This window comes from Lissotriton vulgaris, chromosome 8 (assembly GCF_964263255.1).
Source record: "Lissotriton vulgaris chromosome 8, aLisVul1.2, whole genome shotgun sequence".
Lineage (NCBI taxonomy): Eukaryota > Metazoa > Chordata > Amphibia > Caudata > Salamandridae > Lissotriton > Lissotriton vulgaris.
Window position 1 is genome coordinate 830023967 of NC_141696.1, and position 17473 is coordinate 830041439.

General features: G+C 42.1%; 1 protein-coding gene across 3 annotated transcripts in view; it reads right to left on the reverse strand.

Annotated features, from left to right (window-relative positions):
• Positions 1–17473, reverse strand: part of LOC147698064 (interleukin-18 receptor 1-like) — a 477649-nt gene that overhangs the window by 281175 nt on the left and 179001 nt on the right. For all 3 annotated transcript variants that reach the window (XM_086934734.1, XM_086934735.1, XM_086934733.1), the window contains exon 3: positions 2110–2290. In XM_086934734.1, the coding sequence (XP_086790860.1) occupies positions 2110–2290 (181 nt within the window). The remainder of the gene's footprint in view (positions 1–2109; positions 2291–17473) is intronic.

The window sequence follows — 17473 nt, forward strand, 5'->3', positions numbered from 1 at the left end:
ATCTCGCCGTACTCGCGTTGACAAACTATCGCTCGCAAGCCGCGATGACGTAATCGCGCTCGCCAATTCCCGCGGGATCACACAGCAAGATCCAAAATGGCGCAGCACTCGCAAACTATCGAAAAAAACAACCCGGCAAACGATGATAAACGCCGCGCGCCGCAAAAATGGTATCACCAACGCCGCGCGCTGCAAAAAAAATCCGCTGCGTGCGGATTTGCGGATTTTGCGGGAAATCCGCAAATCTCGCGGATTGCGGATTTCCCGAAAATCCGCAAAATCCGCGAGCGTAACGGATTTTCCGCCCATGCTTAGTGCCAACACTTTGGGGCTTAATTACAAGTCCCTTGCACCTCCCGCTGGTTCGTCCCTTTTCACATGGGAAAGAGTGACGTACCGGCGCCGCAAGAGGCTTGTAAATAGCCCCCCTTGTTCACAACGAATACTGTGTCATTCTGAGTACATCAGATGTTATAGGACATAAAGCAGTTTCCATGTATTTTCACTGATGCTCTTTTCTTGGAGCCATTTATCACAATGCTCGCAATGCCACCAACAGTTACATTTTCAAACGTTTCACCTAAAGTTTTGGATTTTCTCAACAATGTCTTAATCAATATTTATTAATCTATAATCCATCTTTAGATGAAATTCAAGAATGCGCTATTGGCAGCATAACATTTCACGACCTTAAAAACTATATTACAGTTAAAAACAGTTGGACCTTTTTTCTTCAGCAGACTGTTTAGTATCATCAACCCCAGGAAGGAGTTTATTTTTGTGGATGTTTATTTCTCAGGACCCTGAGAGCTGCCACCAGATCCAGCGTCTGGGTTAGACAGATTTTCCATGCAGGAGAGTTCATTTTTCGGTACTGTGGTCTATATGTATTTTCCTACAGCACCAGCCACATTCTCCAGCCTTCTAGTCTTAGACAAACAAGGGATTTGTGTGGTGTGATCAAGGCTTGTTATTTCACACCAATACAACGTATGTTATTTCCAGCTTCCCAGGTTCGTCACTGGGGTTGCTACTGTAAAGCAGAGTGGAAAAGAAGCCGCAAGACAGAAGACCTGCTATCAAAATAAGACAATAAACTATTGGCCCAAAACCCATTGCCTGGTGTATGAGTAGGAGATAACTGCTCTTTTAGAATCCTTGGCTCATGGATTTCATGATGGCTTATTCCTGATGTACTCTTGGAATTTAGGAGTACTGCAAGCATAAATCAGAGCAATTTCTTTGGCAATCGGGCCCTACATTTTTAAAGATTTTTTTTGTTTTAAGTTTGAGTTTATCAAAAAATAACAAATAATAGGAGATATAACAATATAACCATATAATGAAGCGCTATTTGACATAAAAGTAAAAAGGTAAGAATGAGGTTACAAAATAATATTTGTATCACATGGTAAATAAAGTCGAAATGTATCATATAAAACAATAGGAAAACGAGGGGGGGAGATAAAAGGAAATGCAATAAATAGGAAATAATTGAAGGTCAGAAGCATACTATGTAAAAATATTTAGCCAAGTAAGCATAGCAATAAACGAGTTTATGAAACAAACGGAGTAACAGAACAGTTAATAATAAAAGACTAACTAATCATCTAGATTTAGAGGCAAAGGGGAAATCCAAGGTGGTTTTCGTACATCGTCTGAACTATTTTTAGAAGCAGCGTTAAAAGAGGCAGAGAGGAATGAATAAGTTGTTGAAGGGAGCCATAAAAGATCCCTTTTAATTGCAAGGGATATGCGGGAAACATAGTTAGTATCCAGTCGGTGATGAAAACAGACTGCGTTCCACCAGGAAAGGGATTAATTTTAAGCTAGTTGTATAGTATCCACTCTTTGATGGTTGGTACAAATTCAGAGAGGCAGATGTAATGTAACATAACATAACTTAGCATAACATAAAATAACATTATATAACTTAATAGTTTAATAGGACAGACAATACCAAAAGATGCATGACAAAACACAGCACTACATAGCATGCCACCCTACTGAGACCAGTAAGCTGCACCAATATTTTGCGACAGATTTATCTATCTATAAATGGATGACCTTTAATAGGCAGATAATGTAATCAATAATGTAAAACCCTACCTTGTACCAGAGTATATTAGTGATATTTGGAACAGTCTCAGCAACTCCACAGCGAACTGTTCCAGCAACTCCTCTGTTTGTGGATGTTTCCAGAGCACAAACTGGATTGGAACATTCATCTGCATTTCTCCTCTTCACATTGAAAGATAAAGGATCAGAGGTGGTGTTGTGAGTGCTATTTCTGTATGATAAAAGAGGTATTTCAGATATTAATACATTTGAATCATAATAAAGACAGCTATACACCTATTTTATAAATTAATAAGACCTTTAGGAATTTCTAATAAATTAAGGAAAAGTGTCTTTATTTGCCAAACAAACTTAACTTTGCCAAAACATGAAAAGGGTTTATTTCAACATTACTAATATTGGCAAGATATGTTAGATGTTCAGATCCATTTTCTCATCTTGTGACCTCATTCTCATGGTCCTGTGAGTCCTGACTTGGGTGCTACTTTGCACCCAGGCCTGGATTCTAGATTGTGATTTTTGGCCATCACATTGATTCTCTATCTAAAGTGCTATTCTGGAACACATCTATATTTAAGCACAGAGTTTGCATTGGTTTGAAATTATGTTAGCTGTGGCTGGGGTCCCTCCACATTTCATTTCAGATCAACCTGGATGTTTTACATCTTTTTTCTTGGAATAAAGTTAACTTTGATGACAAGCGTCCCTAGAAGACATGGAAACATGCCTTGATAGAAAGAACCGAATTTTCAGAAAGTGGCCAAGATAGTCACCGCTGCAGGGCCATCAGGCATTATATTTACACTATTCTGATTTCAGGGGAAAGACAGTAAGCTACATAGAGGTTTTTACTGACTAGCCTAATTGTAATTTTAAAGAAAATACTTCTATTTGGTGGTACTCGTAGGCAAAGGGACTGCACCGCACACACAAAGTAAGAAAAGTGAGTAGCCTGCGAGGGCTATATTTCAGGAATGCTGAAAGTTTCAGTAAGAGAATGTTGGTTGTGTGAGAGAGCAGTTCAGTGGAGTGCAAGGAAGTATACCAAAGAAAATGGTCCCTGGAGGTGCACACAAGGAAAGTCATTACACAGTGACATTCCTCTGTGTATTTTAAGCATCTGACTGACTGTCAGATCCTGATTGGGCTGGAAACAACATTGCTTGGCAACTCAACGTGAACTTGACAGCATTGATCTGAGGAATGTAACCATGATCAAAAACAAAACAGTGTTCAAGTGGAGCATTTATTGCATTTTAGGAAAGACAAGTCTTGAAAATACCATCTTCATGATGAAAAAAGAATTGCAAAAGATTTTCTCTGAGACCTTAGGATCCCCAGTCAGAAAGGATGGTCTACATTACCTACTAGGAAACACGTCCAGCTCTGCTGCATGTAAACCTGCCAACAAATTTATTGATCTAGCATTGGCCTTAGCTAAGCACAGGATAGCTATGAGCAGGAAGTCAGCTGTTGCCCCCTCTACTAAATTGTGGCTATCCAATGTACACACTGGCATAATTACTGAACAATAAGTATTGTGTAATGGCACCCTACCCCATCTAACTCCAACTTGGCAGAGATACCTTGAGACAGTGGAAGCCAAATCCTTTAACGCCCCCACAAATGTATCCTTAAAAGCAAGTTCATACAAGGTCCTACAGACAGGCCCTTCCCCTTCCCTCCCACCCTGTATCTTTCTCCTGTATATAGAGGCTATATGCAACCAACAAAGGTCTTGCAGGTAACACATTGCCCTCCCCCACCAGCCAACTCTCCCTGTGGATACCTCAGGTACTCACACTCATTTAATTGCTTAGTAAAACTATTATATATGCCATTATATATTATGTTTTACCACTTGTGATTCTAAACGCTAATGCAACTGTTTAAACGCACAAATATTTGAAGACTGAACAATGTTGATTATGCTCAACACCTACACGGGAATCCCCTCGAAAAATATACCAGTGTATGTTAAGATTGTTCAACAACATAATTGAAATGTTTGTTACTTAACCTGCTGTTGGTCATCATACTAATAAAGAAATATAAAAAAAGAAATTGCAACAGAAAGATGAATAAAAAAAAAAAAGATGTGGGTATGCACTTTTGTATGAACTATTGCAAGGAGATGTGAACACAATTGTTGAACATTTGTGTGGGAGCAGGTAAGAATATAATGTTTGGTTTCTGATGAATTGTATATTAAAACTCTCACTAATGGTAATGACAGATTTTAAGTCACAAGTCTGAAAATGACATTTTTAGAAAAATTGCATTTTCTTGTCCCAACCATTCGGTGCGTGCAAGCTGTTCCTAGGTCATATGAATAGGTGTAGTTGGCCTTTGTGTAATCCTCCTAGACATCCATACAATAGAGGGTCTGGGTGCCGGCAGAATGGGCCATCTCTGGCAGGATGAGGGTTTTGGAGCTGTCAACTGGCACAATTGCAATTCAATGGAGCTGCCTCTGCCCACACACAAGGACTTCAGACTAGCCTATTGTGCCCCCAGACAGACTGAGACCAGGACAGGGGGCAGGGAATTAAAGATACCAATAGTGAGGCATCAATTGAGTTCCTCCTTGAAGAAAGGAGAAATACTGAAATTTTGTCTCTTCACGATCACTAACTGGCCCATTTGTGCCAAGATCTGGCTGCCTTTGCCAACGACCAATTCAAAGCTCTGATGGATTCCACTCTTCGCGCTACAGCGAAACCCAGCGACGACCGGTAATGTGAGATCTGCACTTTGTGCTACAGCATCCACAGTCCACTGTGATTCGTAATGCGAATCTCCAGCAACTACCATCGACGACACCGGGCAGGATCTTCACCCTACAGCGATGACCATCCACAACGCCCAGCTTGCACTTCGGATACAGCAAAGACCATCCGCGAAGCTCCCGCTTCTCATCGCGGCCTCTTCCACCACGAGCTGGACTCTTCACACTATAATTTGGAAGTTCCCTTTTTCAGGTGGACTAACCTGAACTTGGGACTTTCACCCGGACTCGTAAAACCACAGAACTGCTAGTCGCACTTTGTGCTTTTAGGTGCTATACTTACTTTAATTCTTTAAAATAGTATATTTCTTATTCTACTGATTGGATTTTTGTCAAATTGATGGCTTATAATTTATTCAATGTTGCTCTATTTTTCTAAATTGGAGTGAAATTCTGCTTGTTTTTTCTTCATTTTATTGTTGTTTGTTTGCTGCATGAAGGCCTGACTGCTTTTGTGCCAAGCTGCCTGAGGGTTTAGCTCAGGTTAATGTAGTGCCTTAATGTGGTTCACTCAGCAAGGATTGTGTCAGATACTTGAGTAGGGTTTCACCCCCTCCCACCAACAACCCAATTTTTTACAACCATTTTACAGGTCATAAATATTTTAAATTAAATCTTTTTAGTCTATGAAGTAGTTTTTGCTTAAACCTGTGACAGAATAAACATTTGTTTTCAATTTGATGAGACCCACATCTCTAAAGCGTAAATTTAAAGATTCCCTTAACAAGTTTTTCTTCACACCATGCAAACATAGTCTCACATTATTCAAAACTCTGACTGACAGGAACATATGACTGTTGCTTATTATAAAGTTGGTGATGGCCACAACCTAAACGTATTGCAAACTGCAGGTTCAATTGTCTTGCATCTGAATACTAAGACATTTTAAGAAAACTATCCAGTTTACCTGTTTGTTGCAAAGTGCGGCATTAAGGAATTTGAGGAGGCTCTCAATAAATTAGAAATATACTTTAGCCCGTGCATTAGCTTTTATAATTATAGGAACAATTTTCAAACATGTCATCAAAAAGGGAGAACTTTGATTAATATGTTTTGCCTCGAGAGGTCTTACACACTCTGTAATTTCACGCAACTATTGATGGTATTCTCCTGGAGCAGTTAATTTTCATTACAAACAGTTCACAACATCCAGGAACATTATTGGCTTATGTTGAACCTTATTTCAGACAAAATCCTCACAATTGCCAAAGTGACTGAGCAGTCAGCATCTTGGGTTATCAAAGTGAGTGAAAATTGTCAGAAAAACTTCAGAGAAACTGGTAGTGCTAGTAACAAATTGCCAAAATCAGAAGCTAACAAAAGTAGTAAAAATGATTGCATGTTCAATTAAAGTACTTTTCATATTGTTTTTTATTTAGGCCCTCTCGTAATTAGGTAAGGGCCTAATTCAAAAAAATAGGCATACACTCTGAAGTAAGTTTATTGCTTTTTTAGCATTCACACCATTTTACTACTAGTAATATTATGATAGATGAGTCTCCGCCACCAATGCTGAGTTTCGGCAGCCATAAAGTAATAAAATTGAGCTCACAGTTTGTGAATACCAAAACAGTAGTAGTCTTACTACAAAGTGTAAGTTTACCTTTGCGATACAGGAATGTAGGCCATGAATAACAAAGGTAAATTTACTAGTAGTAAAATTGAGCTCACAGTTTGTGAATACCAAAACAGTAGTAGTCTTACTACAAAGTGTAAGTTTACCTTTGCGAAACAGGAATGTAGGCCATGAATAACAAAGGTAAATTTACATTCTTTTTTTTATTTACTATTTTATGGGTATTCACAAAATAAGATTTCAATTTTACTATTAGCAATTTTATGACTGTGTAGACTCTGCACATTAAACATATAGGCCTTTCCTATTGTTTTATTTGCAGAGTTTTCCACCTGACTGCGCAGTCGCCCCAGTCATAGAATTGCTTTCATTAAAATGAAGCTCATAGGGGCATAATATCAAGCAGGGCGTTAAAATTATCGCCGTTTTAACTGCAGAAAACTGCAGCTAAAGCCTCGGTAATGGACTTGATAATATGCCCTGGAGAATTCCAATAGAAGCCCATGTTCACACCAGAACATGGGTTTCTATTGGAATTCACAAGGCCATATTATCAAGCCCATTATTGCCGCTTTAGCGTCAGTTTTCTACCGCTAAAACTGCAATCATTTTTAACGCCCTGCTTGATAATATGCCCCATAGTTTGGGAATGCCCCAAAAAATGTTCAACTTACACAAAAGTTACACAAACGTAAATCGGGCCCCATGGTTGTAAAATATTCAGCGGGAAAGGACATGTTGCCAAGGTTTACAATGAAGACAAAAAGAATGTGAAACCTTAGATAGCCAATGTTGTAGATGTTTCTACAGCTCTGCCCTGTTTTGTTGATCCCAGATTTTTAATAAATTCTTTTTGCAGCCTCAACCTAAATGTAAAATACTGATTGATTGATGAATAAGTTTGTGTGTGAAATGGCATGGACCAAACTTCTACAAGTTATATTAACACATTCCCAGATGCTTCAGTGACAGGCATAGTAAGTTGCAATGGTTTCTTTATGACAGCCTAAAACCTCACCATTCCTGATAAGCAGAATCTATAGGGCGCACCTATTAGTTTCAGAAACTAGCTACATTCTATGCTACATATTACGGCATCAAAAAATATAAAAAAACAAATAGAATCATCTGAACGGGTCTTCCATATTTTCCTTGCCAAAAGCAATGCAAACTTTTCTTTTGATAGCTTCAAAGTTTAGCCTTGTAATTGACAACTACCAACGTTCACCTCAAATAAATGAGATGGTCATGATGATGGAAGGAGCCACTGTTTTCCAAATTTGGCCTCAAGTATAACAAACATTTGCAATGCAATAGGTCTAGCAATTTTCAGAGTTAGTCACATTTTATACAACTATATAAACATGCAACCCTTCCTTGGGCACTATGGGTTAGTGATTTAAACATTCCCTGCTGGCATTTTCAATGATCCAGTTGTAATGAATTCAAAGCTTAGGCCAGATCAGCTGATCACCTTTAGCAGTCTGTAAATTGAGCACCATTTTTTATTGCATTTTTTTTACAGCGCGAACTCAACCCGAAGGTATCAAGGTGCTTCTCATGAGCACCAGTTACATTACACAAGGACACATTTAAATCTCTATGTATTATCTTTAAGGCAGCACATGGTCTGGGCTCTAGACCACTGCAGTGAAAATGTATGTGGTATACTCCTACAAGAAACCTCTGCTCGTCAACAGAAAATCTGGTCAACATCCCCAAATTTAAAAGAGCTAGGACAGGAGGGAGAGCTTTTAGCTCAGTGGCCTCACGACTGTGGAATGAGTTCCCATCCAAAATTAGTCAGAGTTAAAATGAAATGCAATTTAGGAAGAAACTGAAGACGTGGTTATTCCGGAGGAAGAAATAATACCCAGATGCAATGTTACTGATCCATCCCCTGATTTCTTCTGGTTTTTCCTCTCTCCTTAAACAAAGTTCCTGTATTCTTTTTTAGGGTGACTGATCAAGCAAGCTTATAACAACAAGGTATTCTCTCAGCGCCAAGATACCCTTAGGGCGATTGTGTGCTACAGAAGTTTACTTTACATTACACATTCATTTTGTGGTAGGCACGGGGAGATTGAGTGATGTGCCCAGTTGAGATAGCTCTGAGACTCGAACCTGGTCCCCCATTTCCAAAGTCGGCAGCTCTGGCGGTAGTGCCACATCCTAACACATTAAAGTGCATAACAGTTTCACCTGTTAATTCACAGCTCTTCGAAAGGCCAGAAATGCAGTATGAAGCGCTTTATGAGAAGAAGCCATTTTATTGCAGGATAAGGAAACCTTATGCCAAATGATGACTAGATTAACGTGCAGTTTACATGCTTTGGCTTACACCATTTATGAACGTGTCTTTGGGCTGAGGTTCCAAGATCAGAGCGGACATTTGTGTAGCGCTTTGAAAGATTTATTTTCACACTTGGTAAACACAAAATGCAGTAATGTAATAAATGGACAACAGCGGAGGTCAGGTGCAATGAACTCGGTGGGACTATTGGGTGCACACTTGTCTCGGAACATTCCCACTTTTTCAACTTTTTTTTTAATGATCGATCATGATAAAAGTTATTTCTGGTTTTCGCAGGAAGAGAAACAAAATAAACTGAAAAGACAGTTTATGACGTTAGACTCCCAGGTGCCTACAGTGGGAGGTCAATGTATATATGGGGCCATGTAAAGAATGTGATTCTGGCAAATGGTTCTATTATCACATCCCCTGGGGGCTGAGAACTCTGAAGGCCTCTTTGGGGAGATCTCAGACACGGCCCGTGGAGGGAGTTTCGGTGGGGCAGAGAGGCGGGGCGGGGGTGCTAAAAACTGGAGTATGGATAATTGAAGGTAAGTAAACAATTTAATTAATAAAACGAATTTCGTAGCGTGCCCTGCTTCGCAAAATGCGATGCAGGGTGCCCCACCCCCTGCCCCTCACCCGCCCCGCCTCTCCACCCCACCGAAACTCCCTCCACGGGCCATGGCTGAGAGATCTAAGTTCTGGGGGCTGCTCTCACAGCAGAATGGTCTCCAGCAGGGGTGCAGAGGGTCCCACCAAGACAAGAATCCCTCCCACTCACGAGGGCAGCCTTCAGGTCCTCGTTCAATAAGATTTCACAAAATGTGGCTTGAAAGGGGAGATAAGGAGACCAAGGGAAGAAAGGGGGCGTGGAGGACACAGGGCAGCTAGATGGAGAGAGAAAGTAAAGAATATACAAGAGAGGTGTGGAGGGAAAAAGGATGAGGAGGAAGAGAGTAGAAAGAAGAGGAAAGGGGAATGAAGGGAGAGAAGGGCAAAATAAGTATTTGAGTGCAAAAAAGTATTTTTGACCGCCTATTAAAAAATTTACATGTCCTTGTGTAATGTAACTGGTGCTCATGTAAAGTGCATCAATACCTTAGGGTCGTGTTCGTGCTATTCAAAATTGCAAAACAAAAAGAAGGAGCATGGTTTCTAAATTTGATAATAGTGTGTAAAATGGAATGGTAGTGGTGGCATTGCAGCTCCTACGGCTCAGGCTGCACTGGTTGCTATGCTTGGTAATAGGTGGGGGAAGGGTCTTGGCATCCGTTCTCCCGTGTATTTACTGTTAACCCAAACAATGCTGTGTGTTTGAAAAAAAAGTAATGCTGTCAGTATTGCACGTTGATTTTTGTGTCATGCCAATTAAAGCAACCAGTGTGTTTTTCAATTTAAAAAAGTGCATGCTTAAAAAGCATCAGCTGTGTGCATAGCTGAAGTTAGCTTCTAGTTAAAGACCCATGAAAGTTGAGCTTCAAACATTCTTCTGGGGTCTTGAGAGCGGCTTGGAAGACTGTCCATGCTACAATGAATGCGGGACAAATGTGATCATCATTGTTAGACTTGGCTTTTTCAGGGGGTTCACTCCCAGACTTTTTGCTTTTTGGCCAACAGTTGTTTCCCTTGTTTTCATTGGTTTGGGACTCAGGGCACTTTACCATTGCATTTCAGTGCTAAAGTGCCAATGCTCTCCATAAAAGTTGTGTTTATGGATTGGTGTTTGCATGTTTTGCTTATTTGATTTACTGGTAAACCCCTAGTGAAGTGCACAAGATGTGCCAGAGCCTGTAAATTAAATGCTACTAGTATGCTTGCCACACTGATTGTGCCACCAACATGAGTAGCCATGTAAAGGTATCTGTTGCAAAGTCATCCTGTGCCCTGGGAACCCCCCAACTTTTTTCTGACTGATACTAGTGGTAACTGATTTTGACTGACCCTGGGCTCTGCCTACCTAGGCCCAGGGCCAGTGCTAAGCTGAAAGGAACACATTAGAATACAGTTAAAACACCTAACATACACTAGGGTACACTATGGTATGGTGGGGTACCCCTGTAATTGGCATGACCTACTCCCTAAGTCCCTAGTATATAAAAAAGCAGGGGATTGAAACTACCTAGAAGTCCCCAGTACCCTGGGGCATGGCAGTTTACAGGCCAGCAGCTTTTACTGCACTTGCATGTGTGCACTGCTGAAGCCTGAGGTCAGTTTAAAAACAGCACTGCGTGCCAGGACTGCTTTTAAAATGTAAATTGTGCCAAAACTCGACTTTGGTGGTAGCAGCACTTAAAAATGCATAACCTGCAATATATTGGCATATTAGGGACCCCCAGGGTCTACTCTAGGTATCCCAGGGGTGGGGGGTCAGATATATATAAGGTACACCCTTATAAAATGAGTTTTTAGATGCCTGGGTAAAGTGAAATTTCAGCTTTCACACCCGACATTGTGTTAAAGTGCTGCTCAAATTCGACTTTGTTGCTAGGAGCACTGTGGAAAGAGGATCTGCAATATTTCTGCAGATTCAGAACCCCTAAAGTCTCCCCTAGTTGCACAGGGAGTGAGGGTCCTGTAAAAATTAGGGAAAGACTTATAAAATATGTTTTTATAAGCTCTGGTGCTAGAAAACTGGCCCAAGTAATTTTCCCCATTGCAAATCCCAGACCCTATAGGTTGAAATTGCTGGAAGGTATTAAATAATAACCCCTGAAAGGAAGGAGAGATAGCTACTGTTCAAAGACTTCTCAAAATAGTATTGTTAAATCCAACAGTACCATATTGTTGAATTTCTCCTAAAGTGTACATACAAGAAAGTATAAGACTTTCTTGTTTGTGAGTCCAAATTCAGCCTTCCAGTGGTCTGCCCTGATTGGTCAGAGTTAAGTGGATTAGCCAGGCTGCTTTGAAGAGGTGATAAAGAGCCCCTGGGGTTACCAGCTCTCCTTGGAGGGCAGTGTGCTGTTCCATAGGAATGCTAGGCCAGGGGGTAGAGTCGTAAACCATGCTCTTCAAAGGCATAGGGGAGGCCTGGGTGTCAGTTACACTTTTACACTTTTGACCCAGAGTCAGGGCTAGGCTTAAGGAAGGTATGTGCAGATGGTAGTGGGAGAGTCTAGGGAAATAAGCCATCCCTACGGGTGTGTTTAGCCAGGTCTTGACTCTCTGCTGGAAAATCAGCCATTATGAATTTGGCAGATTTGATGCACTCTGGGACAAAATAATGCCACACTCTAAAGGGTGTGATCATCTCCTTGAGGAGTTACCCTGCTCCCATTGGTCAGGAGTGACCTGCTGCTTGACCACCAGAATTTTGAATAAGTATCTGAGAGGGGCAGAGTCCTCCAGATCTGCTGCTTGAAACTTAATGAAGCAAGAAGTGCCCTGCTGAGAAGATTTTGCTGTGCATAGAATTGTAAGGCCTGACCTCTGAAGACTACACCATCTGTGACTACAGCCATGTGGATTATCTTGCTGGAAAATAACTAAAGAGTGGACTCCCTGAAAGCTACAGGCTAAAAGAGCTCAACTGGAACATCACCAACTAAATCTACACCTTGGAGACCCATCAGTGAATTTGTAAGGGTTTTGTACCAGTGGATTGTGGGAACTGACGTCCTCAACTTTCAAGGACCATCTTTGAGCTTCCAGACCCTTGGAGTGAATTTGAGCCACCTTGAGGAACTTCAGGAAGAAGTACAAGAAGTTTGGAGAACTTTGGACCAACTTTTAAAAAAAGCTCTATATAGGGACCAACTCAACCTAACCAGCCAGGCCGCCTGCCTTCAAAGGCGAGCCGGCCAAGCCAACCAGGTTCATCCCGCTAAAATCTCCATAGCTCCAACTTCCAGAAATTAACCGGGACTAGAGAACATCTGAAGCCGGCGAACCCTCACTGATCCGGCTACATGAGGAGTATCGAGAGACCCCGTGAGAAAAAGCTCCAGAAAACGTTTCTAAGTCTGCTCATAGAAAAGGTGACCGGGAGCAACCACGAGAGCCAAGCCGCCTGCCTTCCATCGCGTGTCGGCCTGGATTCCTGGGTTGTCCTGCTGAAGCAATCTTGAAATATTTTCTAAGTCCGCTCCAGGGAAGTTGACTGGGACCTCGTCACAAGTCAAGCCAGCGAACCCTCACCCAATCCAGACTGGCTGGGAGCTTCGAGGGGCCTCGAGGAGAAAAGCTCCAGAAAAGTTTCTAGGTGTCAAGGTAGACACTGAGACCGGGACCTGCCGTGAGCTGTAGCCACTTAGGGCTCCATCGTGCCCAGCCTGAAACTTTGACTTTGGTCTGATCTATCGCGAGCAGGTATCACAATATTGTGCTATAATTTATTAAATCTTTGAAAACTCATATCTCCGGTTCCCTACATTGGATTTGGTGTCATTTTAACGATAATAATATTTCCTATTTTTAGAAATTGTTGTTGGATTTTTATTCTGTGTTCTGTCTTAACTATTTACTGAAATGGTGTTTGCAAATGCTTTACATACCTGTCTTTAAAATTAAGCCTGTCTTCTTGCAGCCACGTTGCCAAGGGTTGAGCATAGGAATCATTTTCTAAGACCTATGCTGGGCCCTACCATGTGTTAGTGGCCTTATTGCCAGTGGCAGATCTACATTTGCACCAACCAATATCCCACTTTCCAACGGTATGTCATCCCTGTCACTCCATTGTCTGCATGCTGTTTTAACTGCCATGTAAACCTGGCAAGTTCAGCCACTTGCCAGCCCTTAAACTTCCCTTTTCTTACATGTAAGGTACCTGTCATGTAGGCCCAGTGTACCCCCATGGGCAGGGTGCAGTGTCTGTGAAAGGTAGGACATGTACAGGAGTGTGTGGCATGTCCTGATTATGAAATACAGTGTATTTCGTTTTTATACTACTGAAAGGTTATCTGTCCCATAGGATAGAATGGGAGCTAATGTGTAACATCTTACAAGTATAAATTCCTATTGGTACAAGATAGGGAAGTGGAGTTTAGTATGCCTGAACTCAGGATTTAAAAATGCATCTTTTAGTAAAGATGATTTGTATAATATGTGTTTGAGAATTCTACTTTTAGTAAGTGGGTTTTTTCTTGCTTAGCCATCCTATGTGCCTCTGCTGGTTTGTGTATTGACTGACTGGTTTTGAAATGATAGGGGCTGGGGATGTGCATTCACTGCAGACATCCGCTGGGCGGATGAGGTGTGCCCTGCCTTTCTTGCGTGACTCAGAGCTGGGCTGAATAGGCCTGGTCTGCATCTAGAGTGGTGGGAGGAGATTTCCCTTGCACATTAATAGGCACTGTATCCTTCACACAATGCTGGCTCCACCTCTTGCCAGGAAGCTGGCCAGAGAGGACAGACCTAGTTTGGGCTGAGCTGTGTGACTTTTGCCACAAGAGAACAAAGGGAAATGTGGCATAAATATTGGGGCCCAGACCCCAGAACTTTAGATTTCTGGTGGACTAAGGAACCTGCCAGGAAGATAGCCTGGAAGAGCTGCCAGGAGGAGTACTGCCCCTTTGCTCTGTGCTTTGCTGGGTTGGCTTGCAGTTGCTGCTTCTGTCTTGGGCAGGGAAAGGACTGGACTATTCTTTCAGCATTCAGACTGTCTCCAGGAACTTGATGTAGAGCTCGCCTTCTGTTGGAAGTATCGGGGAAATCAAAGAGTTTAACATCTTCTGGGTACCAGCTTCCGGAACTGGATGTTTCAGCTGCCACAGAGGAAAAAGGTAACCCGATGCCGTCAGCGATGCCGCTGCCCGCTCCGCACAAGTGAATGCTTGTTTCTGATTCAGAGAAGACCTGGCTTGGCAGTTTGGGCTGGACTTTTCCCATGAGGCACAGGGTCAAGACTGATTTGCATATAGCTGGGTCTGAACTGAGGTGGTGAAGTGAGCTAAAGAATTATGACAGATTCAACCCAGATCTGTGACTGGGGGTGAATGTCTGACAAGTTTCAACACTCCTTCCATCATCTCCTTGTGTTTGGAAATGTAAGTTGTTTCAATCACAAGTTGAGTATGTGGGCATACCATTTCTGTTAGGTACATAGGTTCATTGCTCCTATGGACTCACTGGCCAATTACATCCCTGCATCCGATTCTAAGGACAAGCCATTATCATTTGCTGGATGATGCCAGTATTACAGCAAGCTTTTCAAAACTGGGGTGAGTTTGAAAACTCTGAGGAAACTGCTACAGAACAGTTCTCCTGGGGCTTGAATCAAGCAAATGTATTATTAAACGTGTTTAAACAATCATTTTTACTCCTTTCTACATAGGTAAGCTTTGTGTAATCATGATGAACGCCATGCATCGAGTTTTGGACTGCTGCCTTTGCTTCCAGAACTCTTAATCCCATTGTATTGCGTTTGTTGTTTACTAGAAGATAAGTATTAACCTTTGTTTCATTTCAGGCACAATGTACGCCTCTTCTTCTTCTTTCTTGCATCATACCTGATGTCTTAGAAGGTGCCTTGCGCTCTCCTAGGAATGCTGAGCTCTCGGGAACTCTATGACAGATGATGCCAGTTTTTTGGGGGATGTTTGTTCAAGCTCGTTCTGTTCTTAATACATATTTGCTTTTCTTTCCTGAAGAGTTGTTGCTTTTTTATCCATTTTCCAATGAGCTGCAGAGCAATCCCACGTTTTTTATAGCTATATATCTTTAAGTTCAATTTCATCGTGGTATTCCTTTTAATTCGATATGGTGACATATGTATATTGGACTTTGTATCTGAAGATGACACTTCAAATAAACATCAAAAGATCCAGTTCAAGGAGAATAGATGCATTATACCTATTTAACTATCAAGCCATGAAATCCCATCACCACCTCCTTGTTCATCACCACCTCCCGGTTGGATCTTAATCTATTTTTGGATCCCGGCCATAAGTCACATACACGTGTGGCACAACATGAATGATCTACAACTAAAAATTAGCAAACATACCACAACCGATGGATTTAGTGGGTAAGTTGTAGACCTTGGACCCCAGAAAACGTGATGGTACTCAGGGCAAATCAATTAGGAGCTGAGTCACAAAAGCCAGGATTGAAAATTAATTCTGAAATCTACTCGCACTAGCTTTATCTGAAGCGTCAATTTGATTTCCAACTGTTATGGAAATCAATAAGAGTCTCAGTAATATGCCTGGAAATCTGCTTTGGGCGTACTAAAACGTCACAAAATTATCTCAGGATGGTTTTCCTTTAGGTGGATAATCTGCATTAATAAATGGATCAATGCTAATTTGCACATTTAACTTAAATGTTTTCATCTACAAGGGGAAACATTTTTCACGTGTGATCATTTTCTTATACACAAAGCCCCTTCCTTTTTATGCTCTTCAATGGTGGGAATTTTTGTTTCCACCCTATGTAGAAGTTGAAATAATGCACCACGACTGAGTGATTGTGGTTTAAACTTCTTTATTTGCCGGAGCGCCGGGACTCGCGACCTCTCTGCTAGCGGTCGGCGCCTCTAACTAAGATGGCCGCCTTCCACTTCCTCCCGCTCCCTTTCCTGTTCCAGTTACGGAACAACTAGAGCGCTACCACATATCTCCCCCCTTTTAACCAATGCAAACAATTTTAACATAAAGTTCTTACCTCCAGTTCATTTCAAAGTCCTTGAACTTCTCCGGTACCTTTACAGTCCTTCCCGCTCTGGTTTTCACTCCTTCAATACCAACTTCTCCCGGTTCCTTCCTGTTCATACTTCCTTCACCACTTTCCTCTTCTCTGCCAATCACTTCCTCCTTGCTTTCTACTTTGCACCAGCTTTTCCTTCCCTCGTTCGTTCCTCCTTCACTTTCGCTATTTTCCACTTGCTGCGTTCCTTCTTCGACCTCCTCATTTCGCCTTCTGTCACCTCCTTCTCCATCCTCTTCTCCTACATACTCTGCGCCTTCCTCTTCTTCGTTACTCCATTTAATGATCTTGCTGCACCTTGCCATCCTGTCCTATGACCACACCTTCCCGTCATTGAGCAAGGCAGACCGTGCGTAGGGTTCCAGTACCTGCAAGGGCGGTGAGAATTTGCTCTCTCCTTTCTTCTTGAGAACGGCCAGTTTTACTCTTACCCAATTGCCCTTTTCCAGCACTGCACTCTGCACGTTGCGTCTCTTGTTGAAGTGTGTAGTGTACGTTTCTTGAGCCCTTTCCAGATTTCTTCTGACCACTGCAGGTGACCATTTGCTCTGCACCACCAGTTTTCTCCACACCACGTTGTCTCTAGTGAATGCGTCTCTTCCTCTTAGAACTTTAAACGGGCTGTATCCTGTGCTCCCTGGGGTGATACGATAAGCCCAAATCATTTTCTCCAGTTCCTTCTCCCAGTCCAACCCATCATTGATCGCAGCTTGAATGGTGCCCATGATCACTCGGTTGAAACGCTCTACCTGGCCATTACCGGCCGGGTGGTAGATGGGTGTGTGTTTGACTTCTATCCCATTCCTGGCGGTGAAGGCCTCCCATTTGGCTGAGGTGAATTGCGGTTCATTGTCGCTTGTGATTGCCTTTGGAATTCCTTCCCTGACAAACGTGGAGTGAAAGAAATTCACTACGGCTTCCGTGTCGACATTCTCCGTCCCCTCCACCTCTGGCCACTTAGAAAATCTGTCAATGAGGACAATGACGTACTTCGGTGTACCTGCGCTGTTGAGGACGGGGCCCATAATGTCCACCGACAACATTTCCCAAGGACCATCCGGGACTGGGAACTTCCCCAAGGGTGGTCGTA